Source organism: Rhincodon typus, chromosome 26 (genome assembly GCF_021869965.1).
Source record: "Rhincodon typus isolate 14 chromosome 26, sRhiTyp1.1, whole genome shotgun sequence".
NCBI lineage: Eukaryota > Metazoa > Chordata > Chondrichthyes > Orectolobiformes > Rhincodontidae > Rhincodon > Rhincodon typus.
The window spans coordinates 7,979,533-7,997,952 of NC_063357.1; the positions used below are offsets into that span (position 1 = coordinate 7,979,533).

At 41.5% G+C, this 18,420-nt stretch overlaps 1 protein-coding gene across 1 annotated transcript in view; it reads left to right on the plus strand.

The window, feature by feature from the left end:
* Positions 1–2,537: 2,537 nt before the first annotated feature.
* LOC109934758 (multidrug and toxin extrusion protein 1-like) overlaps positions 2,538–18,420 on the plus strand; it is a 42,586-nt gene continuing 26,703 nt past the window's right edge. The window contains exons 1-9 of the mRNA XM_048612342.1: positions 2,538–2,591; positions 3,999–4,100; positions 6,095–6,163; positions 7,012–7,160; positions 8,473–8,515; positions 9,616–9,660; positions 16,300–16,397; positions 17,120–17,217; positions 17,414–17,527. Coding sequence (XP_048468299.1) covers positions 2,538–2,591; positions 3,999–4,100; positions 6,095–6,163; positions 7,012–7,160; positions 8,473–8,515; positions 9,616–9,660; positions 16,300–16,397; positions 17,120–17,217; positions 17,414–17,527 — 772 coding nt within the window. The remainder of the gene's footprint in view (positions 2,592–3,998; positions 4,101–6,094; positions 6,164–7,011; positions 7,161–8,472; positions 8,516–9,615; positions 9,661–16,299; positions 16,398–17,119; positions 17,218–17,413; positions 17,528–18,420) is intronic.

Below are 18,420 nucleotides of genomic sequence, written 5' to 3' on the forward strand. Positions count from 1 at the left end.
AATGTGTGCACTGGCATCCAGATTCTAGTAATGTTTTTGTAACATGAGCAAACTGGACTGTTCTTCGTTGGTGTTAAATTTTAAAATAATATTTAAGAAACTCTGCAAACTGAAATAAAGCAAGACTTCATCAATGAGAACTTCAAATTGTGATCCAAATGTGATACAACTTTTCTGTATGCAACTCATTCTCCATTTAAACTGTTTAAAGATGACGATGACATTTTGAATAGTTTCTTCTATTTCGCAAGCTTTGTGTGTCAATTTCAGCTTAGAAACTCTTGTGTCTTCACAGGAAACATATACATAGACAGCAAACATCATCTTGTGCAAAATTAGCAAAGTGTCCCAGTTTTTGGATATTTTTTAGGGATCAGTGTATTTTATCAATAATAAGGGTTGTAGTAGTGGAAACCATCTTTCTTACACTTGAGAATAAAGCATTGGGTGGCACTTTCCCAGCCATTGATCCCCCTGGCAATAGTGTGAAAGTTGAAAGAATCACGAGGTTTGCCAGTAAAGGGATCCCTGACATTGAGAACAAATTGTCCCATTTTCCAAACAAGTATTGAATAGTGAGGGTTTGCTCTGGGTTTTTCCCATAGTCCAAAGATTGCAGGGTAGGTGGATCAGCTATACTAAATTATCCATGTGTCCAGGGATGTGTAGGTTAGGTGGGTTAGACATAGAACATAGAACATAGAACATTACAGCGCAGTACAGGCCCTTCGGCCCTCGATGTTGCGCCGACCTGTGAAACCAATCTGAAGCCCATCTAACCTAAACTATTCCGTTATCATCCATATATTTATCCAATGACCATTTAAATGCCCTTAAAGTGGGCGAGTCTACTATTTTTGCAGGCAGGGCATTCCACGCCCTTACTACTCTCTGAGTAAAGAACCTACCTCTGACATCTGTCCTATATCTATCACCCCTCAATTTAAAGCTATGTCCCCTCGTGCTAGCCATCACCATCCGAGGAAAAAGGCTCCCACTGTCCACCCTATCTAATCCTCTGATCATCTTGTATGTCTCTATCAAGTCACCTCTTAACCTTCTTCTCTCTAACGAAAACAGCCTCAAAACCCTCAGCCTTTCCTCATAAGACCTTCCCTCCATACCAGGCAACATCCTGGTAAATCTCCTCTGCACCCTTTCCAATGCCTCCACTCCTTCCTATAATGCGGTGACCAGAACTGTACGCAATACTCCAAGTGCGGCCGCACCAGAGTTTTGTACAGCTGCAACATGACCTCATGGCTCCGAAACTCAATCCCTCTACCAATAAAACCTAACATACTGTATGCCTTCTTAACAGCGCTATCAACATGGGTGGCAACTTTCAGTGATCTATGCACATGGACACCGAGATCTTTCTGCTCATCCACACTACCAAGAATCTTACCTTAGCCCAGTACTCTGTATTCCTGTTACTCCTTCCAAAGTGAATCACCTCACACGTTTCCGCATTAAACTCCATTTGCCACCTCTTAGCCCAGCTCTGCAGCTTATCTATGTCCCTCTGTAACCTGCAACATCCTTCCGCACTATCCACAACTCCACCGACTTTGGTATCATCCGCAAATTTACTAACCCATCCTTCTACGCCCTCATCCAGGTCATTTATAAAAATGACAAACAGCAGTGGCCCCAAAACAGATCATGGGGAAATGCAGGTGTAGGGATTCTATTGGGGTGTAGTTAATAAGTAATGAGACAAGTTTAGGAAGATACCATGAGGAAAACCCACTAGGGCTTGTGAAAAGAAATCATCCATGAAATTCACCATAAACGGCATTTAGCTGATTCCTGGTGATATTCAGCCTTAGAGTAAAGTTGTCTATTGTCTAAAGTAATTGATTGATTTAAGCAGGTAAGTGGGATTTTTTTTCTAGTAATGTGTTCAAATGTTGATTGTTTTAGCAGGTGTGAGATTCAAACAATGTTAAATTCTCATTAGCATGCCAAATATTAAGATTTTTAACAAAACTCTGCTATTCATTGAAGCTCAGTATATAAGAGTTAAGTAGTTTGAGAACACCAACCATCTGGGAAAATGTGCTTAACCTATAGACGAAGTCAGATAATGTGACATGTTTCCGAAGGGTCATCAAATGCATTTCCATCATCAACATTCCTGGTTTGAGGAGGTGACCAGAGTATTGATGAGGATGTGGTCTACATTTACTTTACTAAAACGTTTGATAAGGCTCCTCATGGTCAACTGGTCAAGAAAGTAAAAGCCAATGGGATCCTAGGCAAAATGACACATTGGATCCAAAATTGCCTAAGAGGCAGAGGGTAGAGGATGATGGTAGAGGGATGTTACCATGACTGGAAGTTTGTTTCGAAAGGGGTTCCACAAGTTTCAAGACTAGAACCCTTGCAGTTTATGGTTGGACTTAAATGTAAGAAACATGATTAAGAAGTTTGAGGGTGGCATGAAAATTGATACGGTAGTAAAGAGTGTGGAGGATAGCAATAAACTGCTGGAGCATATCAATGGAGTAGTCAGCTGTGCAGACCGATAGAAAATGGAATTTGATCCAAAAAAGTTTGAGGTCATGCACTTGAGGACAACTAACAAGGTGAGGGATTTCACAACGAATGGTACGACCCTGGAAAGTACTGAAGTTCAAAGGGCCCTTGGCGTACATATCCACAGACCCCTGGAGGTAGCAGGGCAGGTAGATAAAGTAGTTAAGAAAGCAAATGGAATACTTGTTTGTGTTAGCCAAGGCATAAATACAAAGCAAGGAGATTATACTAGAACTGTGTAAAATGGGCCACAACTGGGCTACGATGTACAGTTCTAGTCACCACACTGCAGGAAGGATATGATTGCACTAGAGAGAGTGCAGACAAGATTTTATAGGATGCTGTCTAGGTTGGAAGGACTGAGCTATGAGGCAAGATTGAAAAGGCTGTGGTTGTTTCCTTGGAGCAGCAAGATTTAGAGGGAACTTGATAGAGGTATATAAGATTATGAGGGGCATAGATAAGGTGGACAGGCAGGTGCTTTTTTCCCTTAGTAGAGGTGTCAATAACCAAGGAGCATAGATTTTAGGTGAGAGGTAGAAGGCTAAGAGGAGTTTGAGGAGATTTTCTTTCACTCAGAGGATGATGGGTGTCTGGAATTCACTGCCCCAAATGGTATTTGAACCAGAAATTTAGGCAGTATTTGGAGATTCACTTGTGTTGAAGTAGTCCTGAGCTAGAAAATGGGATTTGTGTAGTCAGATTATTGTTGATCAGCATGTATACAGTGGACAAAATGGTGTCCCCATTCTGTTCTCTAAATGTCTATGGGTTCCTCTCACATACTATTATCAATTTAACACAACACATTTTACCAATATGTTCTAATGTCATTCACAAGTAGTTTATTTGGTTTAACAATAGATGTGAGTGGTGGAGGAATAGATTTTGCCTAGGTGACATATCATCCTATGTGTCACTTCCCAAGGCAATTGCTTGGCCTATCAGTGCAGTTTTCTTGTCTTCCTATGCCAGCTTAGATTCAGCTCTCTCTACGAAGGATCTGAAGCAGGATAAGGAGCAGAAAAACTATTCAACCAATCAGAGGGAAGAATCCTTACAGACAGAATAGCACACTGAAGCAAATGGGAAATAAAAGTTACATCTAAATCATTTCACAGGAGTAAAATAAAGGTTGGGTTATTCACATGGGATTAAGAGAAATACATTAACAAGTACAGAAAACTATTTAAATGTTTATCTTTGATGGATCTAGAATCACAGCTTTCTTTTAAATGAATGAGGTTCCACATTTGTGAAACTATCTTTTTCAGGGCCAGACAGGCTATTTATTACGATTTATTATTCTGTTAAAAGCTTAATCACTTTTGATTGAACAAGGTTTAAGTGTTCTATTAACCTTAAGTGAGGTAACACACCTATTTAGCTGCACCGTGACAATGATTGTTTTCAGTGAAGGTATTCCTTGGTTTAACTCAAATTTCCTTTGTTAACAGTTTTTGAGTCAGCTGATGATATTTCTCACAAGTGCTGTCAGCACCATATTTTGTGGGCACTTAGGAAAAATAGAATTGGATGCAGTTACACTTGCTACAGCAGTAAGTTTATTCATAAAGTGAACTGGTTTATTTTTCAATTAATTCATATTTGATGACTACATGAATTCATCTTAAATAACATCACTGTGTAGTACTTGGCCACAGGTTGATGAATTACTGCAATTCAAAGGAATGAGTTATTCTTTTGTAAGGAGAAAAGGAGTAGTCATCCTGACCTGTAATCTGTTTATAATGTGGATGATGATAGGGGCAAAGATTGATTTGCTTTTTTCATTCATTCACGGGATGAGGGCATCGCTGGCCTGGCAGCGTTTACTCCCTATCCCTAATTGCAAATAAGAGTTAAAGGTCTGGAGTCATATGTAGGCCAGACAGGGTAAGGATGGTAGTTTCTTTTCCTAAAGGATATTTATGAACCGGATGGGTTTTTCCTTGACAATGGATTAATGGTTATCATTAGACTCTGAATTCCAGATTTTCTTTTTTTTTCCCCCCTATTGAATTCAAATGCCATTCTCTGCCATGTCAGGATTCAAACCTGGGTCCCCAGGATATTATCTGGGTCACTGGATTAACAGTCTAGCGATAATACCACTAGGCCATCGCCTCCTTCTTAATTGTCAAATGGTCATCCAACATATGTAATCCCTGTTTCACCTTTTGAACTTTCCATTGTGCCTCTCCACTCTCTTCCTCTTTAAAGTCCTCCCTAAAATGCATCTCTTTGAACAAACTTCAAGTTATCCTATTGGATAACTCCTCCTTTGGCTCAGTCTTCATTTTACTCCCACTTGTGTGAAGCCCATTGTTTTTTTCCTATGTGGAAGTTGCTACATAAATGCAAGATTTTGTTCTTGTTAGCATTATCTGGAAGCATGAATGAAGGTTGGTCATTTACAGAGACTGTTATGGACCGGACCAGACCACCTCAAAATAGTTTAAAAAGGTAGCCTAGACTGTAACTTTTCCTTATTTTAAAGTCAAATATAAAGTGCTGTGTTCCAGATGCAATTCAATTGGTCAAACTACTCAACATAAAGCAAAACACAATTTATTCAAACATTACAGTTAAAATACAACAAAAGACAGAAGAACTTAGAATAACAACCCTATTGGAAAACTTACCAGAATAATAGATACAGTAACTACAATTAAGTAACTGTTCTAATACAGTAACATCCATTAATCACAACCCTTGCCAAAGAGACAAATTCAGAAAATAGATTTGTCTCACAGGTAACCCAACAGCAGAGGGAAAAACTCTCAGCTTCTAGCTGTAGCCGAGAGAAGGAAAACAAAGATTCTACTTCTTCAAAACTCCAGCAGTTTCTGCTGAACCTTAAAGCTAAAGAAAAACTAATAGTCCCTGGTTTGTGAGAGCTGGCCACACCCAGCAAGGCTACTTCTATTGTTCCAAATTTTAAAACAAAACCAAGGCCCACAGGCTATTTACTTTGAATCAGAGATAGTAGGAGCTGCAGATGCCGGAGAATCCGAGACAACAAGGTGCAGGGCTGGATGAACGCAGCAGGCCAAGCAGCATCATAGGAGCAGAGAGGCTGACGTTTCGGGCCTAGACCCTTCATCAGACTTTACTGGCTTTGCAAGTGAACAGCGCGACACCTCTGTCTTAAAGCCTCTCTTTAAAAAGAAAAGGATATAAGAACATCTTAAAGCCACAGCATCATCACAAGGGTCCTGGAGAACTGCTGAGTCCCATGTGAATTGTACCTTCATAGAGTTTAGTACCTACAAGAAAGAAAGGAAGAAACCTGGACAGATTTGGTGGTTAGATCAGAAAGAAAAAAATTACCATTTCCTCTAATTTTTGCCTCTGAGGTCTAAACATGGAAGTGATTTCTAAAAGACAATGGCATGATTGGCACCTCAATGCATTGGACATCAGACTGGTCTCTCGCGTGCACAGCTGCACAGCCTAGAGGGAACATTGATCATAATGATATTTTGCTTTTTTTTGTGGCATCTGCTCCCATATTACTCAACTTCCTACTTTCTTCTTTACCTTAATACAGATGGTCAATATATCGGGTGTCTCTGTAGGTGTTGGTTTGTCGTTAGCTTGTGACACACTCATATCCCAGGTAAGTGCAAGTACATGGCACCAGTGTAATAGGCGATGAAGACTTCCCTTAACTAACAGACAAGATTATTTTGTTGTAACAGATTTGGATAAAATCTCTTTCTGTTCATTCTTTACATGATCATTTTGAATTTATGTGCAGTGGCTCAGTGGTTAGCGCTGCTGCCTCACAGCACCAGGGACCCGGGTTCAATTCCACCCTCAGGTGACTGTCTGTGTGGAGTTTACACATTCTCCCCGTGTTTGCATTTTTTTGAAAAACTCTACCAGCTCTCATCTTTATTGAACATGATCAAAATATTGTAAGCTCTTTATACTAAGGTGCAGGCTAAGTTTAGTTTTCACACTAAGATGTCAAAAGATTATTTCAGATCTGCAGATGTCTTTTATGCTTCTGCATTCGGAGATTGAAACTTAGAAATTTATGCATTGCCCAAGAATACTAGTCAGCAAGATCTTAGTAAGAGGATGTGGAGTTCCAATTGGTAAATATAATAATTCTACTTATAGTAGTAGGAAACGGTTTACACATTCTTCCTGTGTCTGCATGGGTTTCCTCCAGTTTCCTCCCACAGTCCAAAGATGTGCAGGTTAGGTGGATTGGCCATGCTAAATTGCCCATAGTGTACAGGCTAGGTGGTTTAGTCATGGGGAATGCAGGGTTCCAGGGATAAAGTTGTGGGTGGGGGTTGTGGGTCTGGATGGGATGCTCTTCAGAGGGTTGGTGTGGACTCAATGAGCCAATGTTCTGCTTCCACACTGTAGGAATTCTACGGAAAGGTTTATATTTGCCATGCAACTCATCAACAGGCATGTATAGAAAATATTAAATTCTCTTCCTTTTTTCAGACATTTGGCAGTAAGAACCTGAAGCAAATCGGAGTGATTCTCCAACGAGGGATCCTCATTCTTATGATCGCCTGCTTTCCCTGCTGGGCTCTCTTTGTTAACACAGAAAATATCCTGTTAGCCTTCAAGCAGTCTCCTGAGGTGGCCAAGTAAGACTCCTTACGCTTTGTTGTAAAATAAGTGGGTGTTCAGCATTAAACATGTTGAAATGATGTACCCTCCTGATGGAGCTGCACAATTGCAGAGTGTGTTGGCGCACGTGGAAAGGTTGGGCTCAAGGTCTAATTTCACACATTTGTCATATACTGAAGTCATAAACAAGACCCTTCCCCTGAACCCCCTATTCTAATTTTTGCCTCTGAGGTCGAAGCATGGAAGTGATATCTAAAAGACAATGACATGATTGGCACCTCAATGCATTGGACACTGTTGACTGAGTCAGAACCTAAACTGGCTGCATCCTCAGCACCTTTTCTCATTTCTAAATTGTTCTTTATCTGATCGGCAGCATATAACAGACAGAGTCCCACATGGCTATATTATGAGACCTCAGCTTTTTACAATATATGTTAATTTTCATGGACAAGGGCAATGAAGGTGTGTCAGATACATTTGCAGACGGCATAAAGAAAAATAGGAAAGCATGTTTTAAAGAGGGATAAATAGATTGCAGACCAATGTACACAGGTTGAGTGAGCAAGTGAGCAACTGGGCAGATGGAACTTTTTTTTAATATTCTTTCACAGAATGAGGACGTCACTGGTTACATCAGCATTTATTACCAATCCCTGATTATCTAGAGGGCAGTTAAGAGTTAACCACATTGCTGTGGGTCTAGAGTCACATGTAGGCCACACCAGGTAAGGATGGCAGTTTCCTACCCCAAAGGACAGTAGCGGACCAGATGGGTCAGGAACATAATACGCGATAACTGTAAAGTTCATCAATTTGAACATAAATTGAGAATGATTGCAGAATTCCGAATGCAGAAGGATCTAGGTGTTTCACTGCATGATTCACAAAACGGTTAGTGTGCAGGTACAGCAAGTTAATAGGAAGGCTAAAGGAATGTTATCCTTTATTGTGAGAGAAACATAATAGTTAGCTAGAGGTATGTTTCACTTAGCCCTGGATGAGCCTTTCTCTGATTTATGATATTTTCCCATCAACCTGTTCAGTGATGTTGTGCTACACCTCTGGCTCACAATATCCCTGTGCCACAACAGCTCCATTTTCTCCAATTTACTTTTACTTTTCTCATGGCTTGGAACTGACAAGTCCCACTGAGCACAATTATAACCAAATACCGAAGTAGGACTGACCTGCAACCCTCCACTCCCAGATCGCCATTCATTCTTGTTTCAACTTATTGCATGACCCTTTTCGAGTTTGTATTTGTTCATTTATTTTTGTCTTGAATCGTTTTCCTGCTTTTAACAACCTTTCCTATTTCTCCAACAGGTTAACAAATTTGTATGTGCTGGTATTTATTCCTGCTCTCCCTGTGAGTAAAGTATTATCACACAAACTCTCATAGTTGCTGGCAATCCACAAAAGTAGAACGCTGTTTTCTGAAACAGAATTAATGGACCAGAATTCCACAGATTTACCTTTAAAAATAGTGAATGGGACCCGGATTGGAATACCAAACCCCATTTCTGATCAATCATTTTTTTTGCACCAGGAAGTGGAGAGCAAAATATGTAGAATGTGAGTCCAACATGCAGCAACCCAAACTCAGTGCTGAGTTCAAACAAACCCCATTCTCACTGGAGCAAGAGCCTTCATGCAGTTTGGGCATAGGACTGAGTTATTTTTCAACGCTTCATAATCTTGACTTGATTAAACAAATGAGGAATTAAGTTATAGAGATAGTAGGAACTGCCGATGCTGGGGAATCTGAGATAACAAGGTGTAGAGCTGGATGAACACAGCAGGCCAAGCAGCATCAGAGGAACAGGAAGGCTGCCGTTTCGGGTCGAGACCTATATTCCGTTTGATTGTGGATAATTGCAAATATTGAATAGGGGCGGGTGACGGCATGAGTTGGAATGTATGCATGTGGAAAGTAGGTCGAATGTTGAGGGGATATTGGAGTTAGGGCTATATGGCTTAACATGCAAAGAAAACAACTGGAGTGGGCCTTTTAAACAGATTAACCTGACACTGAACAGCCCCTATGGCAGCCTCCAGGATGAATCTGGGGCACGTGGGCCCTATACCAAACTGAACTTCTAATTTCCCCACACTCTCATCCCAAACAAAAGGTGAAAATCCTGAATGAGGTGCACTGAGCTGAGGAAATTCCTGATTCAAGCCACCAATCTAAAGAGTGAAAATCTGGACCAAAATGTTTTGGGTCAACAACCTTTCCTCAGCCAATTCTAGTCAACTATAACAAATTCTCTCGCCTCCATTGCTTTAATGTTTGTGGGATCTTACATCAATCAATTTGCACACAGCTTTTCCTATACAAGAGTGAGTGCAATTCCAAATTTCTTAATTACCTGTGAAATGCTTTGAGACATTCTGAAATTGTGACAGGTTCTATGTGAATGTAAGTCCACCTTTTCCTAATTGATTTTTCCTTTTTTTTTCACTCAGGCAGTGTTCCTTTATCATTTAGAGATCAGATACCTTCAAAATCAGGTAGATGTTGAGTACTACATTTTATATTTTAGATAATGTTTAACATGCATGCTAGATTTTTAATGGCATAGCTACTAGACTGGGTCTGGGCAGGTAGTGAGGGTTTCACAAGAAGGAAAATCATGCTTGACCTTACCCTCACCCACCTGCCTTCCACAGATGCATCTGTCCATGAGCGACCACCACACAGTCCCGTTTTCACATTTAGAATACCCTTCATTGAGTTATTTGACGCTACAACCATGATAAATGGGATAGATTTTGTACAGATCTACCAACTCAAGACTGGGCATCCATGAGGCGCTATGGGTCATCAGCAACAAAAGAGATGTACTCAAACACAATCTGCAAGTGCATAGCTTGGAATATCCCCCACCCTAGAATTACCATCAAGCCAGGGGATCAACCCTGGTTCAATGGAGAATGCAGGAGGGCATGCCTGAAGCAGCACCAGGTATACCTAAAAATGAGGTGTCAACCTAGTGAAGCTACTACACACTTATGTGTCAAGCAGCATAAGCAGCAAGTGGTAGACAGAGCTAAGTAATGCCACAACCTTCTGATCAGATCTAAGCAAAACAAAGCAAAGAAGTGGAAATGCTGGAAATCTGAAAATGAAAACAGAAATTGAGGGACAATCTCAGCAGGTCTGGCAGCATCTGTAAAGAAAAAGCAGTGTTAATGTTTCAAGTCCAGTGATCATTCTTCAGATCTAAGTGCTGTTGTCCTACCACATCCAGTGGTGAATGGTGGTGGACACTGAAACAACTCGCTGGGGAAGGAGGTTCCACAAATATCCCCATTATCAATGATGGAAGAACCTACCACATCAGTGCAAAAGATAAGGCTGAAGCTTATGCTTAATTCTTCAGACAGAAATGCTGAGTAGATGGCCCATCTCAGCTTCTGCAGTGGTACCTAGCATTACAAGACCCAGTCTTGAGCTAATTTGATTCACTCAATGTAAAATCAAGAAATTGCAATTGGTACTGGATACTGCAAAAGCTACAGGCCCTGACAACGTCCTGTCAATAATACTGAAGACTTGTGCTCCAGAACTTGCCATTCCCCTAGCCAAGTTGTTCCTGTATAGTTAAAACACAGATATCAAACTGACAATGTGGAAGATGTCTCATGTATGTCCTGTACACTAAAAGCAGGATAAATTTAACGCAGCCAATTTGCAACCCCATCAGTTTACCCTCAGTCATCAGTCAAGTGATGGAAGATGTCATCGATCTGCTCATCAATAACCTACTCAGTGACACTCGGTTTGGGTTCGATGAGGGCCGCACAGCCACTAACCTCATTACAGCCTTCATTCAAACATGGTCAAAAGAGCTGAATTCCAGAGATGAGGTGAGAGTGACAGCCCTTGACATTTCAGCTGCATTTGACTGAGTGTGGCATCAAGGAGCTCTAGCAAAACTGAAGTCAATGGAAATCAGGGACAAACTCTCTGCAGATTGGAATCATACCTGGAACATAGGAAAATGGTTGTGGTTGTTGGAGGTCAGTCATCTCAGCTCCAGGACATCTCTGCAGGAGTTCCTCAGGGTAGTGTCCTGGGCCCAATCTGCAGCTGCTTCATCAATGACCTTCCCTCCATTGTAAGGTCAGAAGTTGGGATGTTCACTGATGATTGCACAATGTCCAGCACCATTCGTGATTCCTCAGATACTCAAGCAGTCCACGTTCAAATACAACAAGATCTGGATAATATCCAGGCTCACGCTGACAATTGGCATGCGATGTTCATGGGCATCCAAGGTTTTTGAGAAGATTTGTAGCTTGGGTTGTTGATGGGGTTGTTGACTTGCTCGCCGAACTGGTAAGTTTGTTCACAAATGATTCATCACCATACTAGGTAACATCATCAGTGCGCCTCTGGTGAAGCGTCAGTGTTCTGTCCCACTTGCTATTTATGTGTCTTGGTTTGCTGGGGTGGGTGGCATCACTTCCGGATTTGTTTCTTAGTGGTTGGTATATGGGATCCAGCTCTGCATGTTTGCCAATGGAGTTCCGGTTTGAGTGCCAGGCCTTCAGGAATTCTCGTGCGTGTCTTTGCTTGGCTCGTCCTAGGATGGCTATGTCATCCCAGTCGAATTGGAGTCCCTGTTGTACATGTGTATTGAAATGAGTGATAGTTGGTCATGTCTCTTGGTAGCTAGTTGGTGTTAATGAATCCTGATGGCTAGTTTCCTTCCGGTTTGCCTTATGTAATGTTTTTGGCAGTCTTTGCATGGTATCTTGTGAATAACATTGGTTCTGTTAGTTGTGGTTATCGGATCCTTTATTCTCATCAGTAGCTGTTGAAGTGTAGCTGTCAGTTTGTAGGCCACCATGATTCCTAGGGGGCAGAGTAATCTGGTGGTCATTTCAGATATGTCCTTAATGTATGGTAGGGTGACTAGTGTCTCTGGACTTGTTGTGCCTTCCTGTTGTGGTCTGTTACGTAGGTATTGCAGACTACAATTTTTGGGTAACTATTGTTTCTAAAGACGCTGTATAGGTATCCTTCCTCAACTGGGACAATGTAGCCATCTTAGGACAAGACAACCAAAGACACGCACAAGAATTCCTGGAGGCCTGGCACTCAAACTGGAACTCCAGTAACAAACATGTAGAGCTGGACCCTATATACCAACCACTAAGAAACAAATCTGGAAGTGATGCTGCCCACCCCATCAAACCGAGACACACAAATAGCAAGCAGGACAGAACACCGACACTTCAGCGGAGGCGCGCTGACGGTGTTACCGAGCATGGTGACAAAACTTCGGCAAACAAACTTACCAGCTCGGCGAGCAAGTCAACAACCACAAGTGATAGGTATTTCTATCAAAAGAAATTCTGACCTTTGCCTCTTATCATTCAATGGTATCATCATTATTGAATCCCTCATTATCAATATCCTTGGGTCTACCATAAGGACTAGCCAAATAAAAACTGTGGCTACAAGAGCAGGTCAGAGACTAGGAATCCTCCATCAAGTAACTCATTTCCTGATTCCCAAAAACCTGTCCACCATCTACAAGGCACAAGTCAGGAGTGTGATGAAATACACTCTACTTGCCTGGATGGGTGCAGCTTCAATAACACTCAAGAAGCTTGACACCATCCAGGACAAAGCAGGCCGCTTGATTGGCACCACATCCATAATCATCCATGCCCTCCACCACTGATGCTCAGTAGCAGCAGTGTGCACCAGCTACATGATGAATTACAGAAATTCACTAAAGCTTCTTCTACAGCACTTCCCAAGCTCACAACCATTACCATCTAGAAGGACCTCTGGGGTGGCACGGTGGCTCAGTGGTTATCACTCCTGCCTCACAACACTTGGGACCAGGTTTCAATTCCTCCCTTGAGCAACTGTCTGTGTGGAGTTTGCACATTCTCCCCATGTCTGCATGGGGTTCCTCTGGGTGCTGTGGTTTCCTCCCACAGTCCAAAGATGTGCAGATGAGGAGGATTGGCCGTGCTAAATTACCTGCGAGTGTCTAGGATTAGCCATGAGAAATTCAGGGTTATAGGGTAGGGGGTGTGGGTCTGGATGGGATGCCCTTCAAAGGAGCAGTGTAAACTTGATGGGCTGAATGGCCTGTTTCCACATTGTAGGCATTCTATGATCTATGACAAGAGCACACCCATTCTAACACCACCCACTACAGGTTCCCCACCAAGCTGCACACTATCCTGACATGGAAATATATCACTGTCCCTTCAGCATTGTTAGTCAAAATCCTGGAACTCCCTCTCTTTTAGCATGGTGGATCCAATTAGTCCAGTACCATTGCCATCATCTCTCCATAGATTTCAAAGTTTTCTTTTGTTGAATTTGATTTGGTGACTGAAGGCAGACAAGACACCAGAAGCTGATGGCCTGCATCCGAGGGTTTTAAAGGAAGTGGCAGCGGAGATAGTAGAGGCATTGGTCAAAATGTTTCAGGACTCTCTGGATTCTTTGAGGGTTCAAGCAGATTGGAAAACCTGCTAACATTTTATGTCTTTATTTATGGTGAGAGTGTGGTTAAGTGGAACTGAGGCCATGAAAAGATCAGCCATGATCTTATTGAATGGCAGAGCGGGCTCGAAGGGGCCAGATGGCCTACTTCTGCTCCTGGTTCTTATGTTCTAACATGATGCCCCTGTTCAAGAAAGGAGGGAGAAAGAAAGCAGGAAACTATAGGCCAATTAGCCTAACATCTGTCATCAGAAAAATGCTAGATTCCATTACTAAGGAAGAAATAGCAGGACTTTTAGAAAAGCTTAACACAATCGAAATGAATTAACATGACTGTGTGAAAGGCAAATCATATTTGGCATATTTGCCAGAGGTCTTTGGCGATATAACAAATAGATTCAATAAAGGGGAGCTGGTAGGCGTGACGTATTTGGATTTACAAAATGCGCTTGATGAGGTGCCATGTAAAAGTTTATCGCACAAGATCGGAGCTCACATTATTGGAGATTGAGGGTTGGCTAACTCATAGGAGTCAGTGAGTCAGGATTAATGGGGTTTTTTTTATCAGGTTGAAAAGATGTGACCAGTGGAGTGCCACAAGGGTCAGCCCTAGGGCTTAAGATATTACTGTCTATATTAATGACTTAGAGGAGGTAGGGTTTAATGTTACAGAATAACATTTGGGAGGACATGTGATAAGAGTAAGAGGAGTCTGTAAGGGGATATAGATAGGTTGATGAAGTAGGCAAAAAAATTGGGAGATAATATTTAATGTAGAAAAATGTGAGATCAAGAATCAAAAGGCAAGTTATTATTTAAAATGAGGGGACTCCAACAAAGTGCAGTACAAAGGGATCTCCCTGTTCTTGTGCACAAAACACAAAAAGTTGACCTGCAGGTGCAGCAAGTTAATTAAGAAGGCAAATGGAATTTTGATTTTTATTGTGAGAGGTTTGGTTTAAAAATGGAAAATTTGGATATAAAAATGGACAATTGTACAGAATGTTGGTGAGGCTGTACCCGGAGTACTGTGTATAGTTTTGGCCCCTGTATTTAGAAAAGGATATATTGGCATTGGAAGCAGTTTAAAAGAGATTCACTAGGCTGATTCCTAGGATGAAGGGGTTTACTTATAAAGAGCGACTTAAACAGGCTAAGCCTTTATTCATTAGAGTTTAGAAGAATGAGGGGTAATCTTATTGAATCTTACAATATGCTGAAGGGATTGATAGAATAGAAATTACAAAGATGTTTCTATCAATTGGGGACTCTCAAACATGGAAACAGAGATACAAAATGAGGGGACACTCATTTAAAACTGAGGTGTGAAGGAATTTCTTCTCCCAGAGAGTATAAATGTCTGGCTAGATCACTAGAAGCATTTATAGACGAGCTGGATAGACTTTTGAAATATTGCGGGTTTGAGGGCCATGAGGAGCTGACGTGGAGAGGAGTTGAGGCTTGGGGCAGATCAGCCGTGATTGTATTTATTGGTGGGACTGACTTGAGGGGCTGAATGATTTATTCCTGCTTCTATTTCTTATGTTTTTATGATCTTATCTCTTGGACTAATCTCCCAGATCAGATGACTGTAAAGGATCTCATAGACTATTCACAGGAAAGAGCAAGAGATTTCCTGGGGCCTTGGTCCATACTTATCCTTCAACTAATGTCCCCAAAGAAGGGATTAGTTGTTTGATTGCTGCATGCAATTTGGAGAATCCTGAAGCTCATCGAATACATAGTACTTCTAAGGGTACAGGGATGTTGAAATTTGTATGCACAAAGACTCAATGCAATCATTAACATCATTTAGAAGATTTCTTTATTGGTAAATAACTTTGGACATCACAATCATAGTACACACGTGCCAACAGGTTCAAAAACAGCTTCTTCCCCAGTTATTAGACTGCTGAATGGACCTCTCTAATTTCATATCTCATGTTGATCTTGCATTTCCGCATCTCCTCAGCAGCCATGACCTTGTGTGCCTCGCTCTGTCTAAACATCCTATGATCTGTATGTCCTTGTATGTTATGGTCTGTCTGTACTGCATGCAAAACAAAACTTTTCACAGTACTTAGTTACATGCGACAACAATAAATCAAATCATAAGTTGGACTTGAATAATTGGAAATTTAACTTCCTACTAACTGCATGATAACATGAATACCGTATTAAGAAACCAAACTGGAGCTGTGCTGCACCGAAGACTCCTCCACACTGGTGTAAACTTGTTAGATTGAGCTTCTCTAGAAACTGACTCACCCAACTTTCCATCTCCATAAACACAGAACACATCCTTCATCCCATTTGTATCTTAAAGTGCTGTTGTTTCCCCTGTTAGAACCAAAGAAGCCTAGAATAGCTTGGTCCACTTGGCACATGGAGTCTTTCCTTGCTCTTTCGAAGAGTAATTCACTCACTGGCTCTTTCCAGATATCCCTGCAGTTACTAATCTCCTTCAAGTATTCATTCAGCACTCTTTTGAAGATCACAACCGAATCTGTACATACCACTCTACCAGGCAGTGCTTTCCAAATGTTAATCTCTTGTTATGTAAGAATGTTTTCCCTCAAAGTGGTGTCGCTGATTTTATCAGTTATCTGTAACCTGCTCTGAATGAATCCTTCAGCTCCTGATAATGTTAATTTGTTTTGTTCTTGTTCTAGGGGATTACTATGCCACCAGTTTTCATTGGTGTCTTAGTCAACATTCTCAATGCCCTAATAAATTATCTGTTGTTGAATATATTTTCTCTGGGAGTACAGTAAGTAGCAAATAGTTTTCGTTTTATTCCAGTTAACAAACATGGTCATCTGATTTGTGATCTTTCTGCAATGCAGCTTATTTTTGTCAGCTTGCATGAAGGAGGATTTGGGGATGGTGGTGAGGTGATGAGTGGTTGAGATTTCTACAGTCTTGGTGCCATTGTCACTGAGCTCCCTGTAGATGCATTTGTTTCATGGAGAAATAGAACTTGTGTCTGTTTTGGAGTACTGACCCACGTTGTGGAAGCTGTTTGAAGATTTGATCCAAAGCAGCATGTGGAACCAGTTACACAAAAGCAAAATACTGCAGATGCTTGACATCTGAAATAAAAGCAGAAAGTGCCAGAGAAACTCAGCAGGTCTGCCAGCTTCTGTGTGAAGAGAAACAGTGTTAATGTTTTGAGTCTAATCTGTCTCTTTTTCTGGTGTGCAAGGGGCTGGAAAATGTTTTTTTATGCTGTTGATGGGGGGGTGGGGGGAGGAGTAATTGGAGGAGATGGTGAAGGTTCTCAGAGCAAAAGGCAGAAGGAGTGCTAATGGCAGTAAAGGAGAGATTGAGATGTCAAGTGGGTGTAAATATTAGGTGTGAAAAGGAGAAAATGGGTCTGCTCTACTGATACCAAAATCAAGAAGACAGAAACAAGGTAAGGGTCAGGAAGACGGGGTGGGAGCGGGACATGGAGGTCATTTGAACTTTAACATATGACTTGGTGTTTTCTAGGGGCTCTGCAGCTGCCAATGCTGTCTCTCAGTACTGCCAAGCAATTTTTCTGTTTGTTTACATTCGGTGGAGAAAGTTATATGTCAACACTTGGGCAGGTAAGTTACAGTCTATCTGTCATTAATATTTCTTTCCTCAAATGATTCCTAATAATTTGTTTTGCACTTTTTTAGTCTCTACCCTCTCCCACACACCACCAACACAGTGTCCTGTTGCTCCTAAATTTGTCTTGTTCTTCTCATGTTTCCTACACTCACATCATTAACGCCATTGATTTTTTTTTTCACTACGGAGCATGGTCCACTGATTGCCTGCAGGAGTGGGGCCTCTTTGTACGACTGGCAATTCCAAGCATGCTCATGTTATGCATCGAATGGTGGAGTTATGAAGTTGGAGCTTTCCTAGCAGGTAAACATAATTAAACATTTTACACGATATGGACTGCATCAATTCACAAAAAAAAACTCACCATAACCTTCAAGAGCAACAAGCAATCGCAAAAACCATCCAGTGACACCCACGTCCCATGAGTGAATTTTAAAAAACATTCCTCTGGTCAACTGTTATGTTCGTATGTGTGACGAATTTTGCACCAGCTAACTGTACTTCAGACTAAAATGTTCCTTATTTCTGCCGAGTTTCCTCAATTGCGCTCAGCTGTATAAATGCAACAGCCTGGTGTTACATTGTGTCAATCTGGATTCAGGCCAGTCAGTGAGACGGAAAAGGCACCTTAATAAAAACTAAAAGAACTGCGGATGCTGTAAATCAGGAGCAAAGACAAAGTTGCTGGAAAAGCTCAGCAGGTCTGGCAGCATCTGTGGAGGAGAAAACACAGTTAACGTTTCGGGTCCGGTGACTCTTCCTCAGAACTGATGGTGGCTGTGAAAACGTCAGTTTATATGCAGAAAATAGGGAGGTGGGTGGGGTAGGGAGTAAACGATAGGATAGAGCCCAAAGGGAGAGAAAGGCAGGGTGTAGAGCTGGATGAACACAGCAGGCCAAGCAACATCAGAGGAGCAGGAAGGCTGACGTTTCGGGCCTAGACCCTTCTTCAGAAAAGGGGGAGGGGAAGGGGGTTCTGAAATAAATAGGGAGAGAGTGGGAGGCGGATAGAAGATGGATACTGATGAACACTGACACCCAAAACCATGTCCAAACAGGACATGGTAGAAACACAGGCAGGTCATCTCTAAGAGGCAGGTCCAAGCAATCAGATGGCATTACATGATTTCCCATGGAGTTGTTTATAAGACAAAATGTTCTCATGTCCAAAGTGATCTGTCAGTGATCCCCATTAA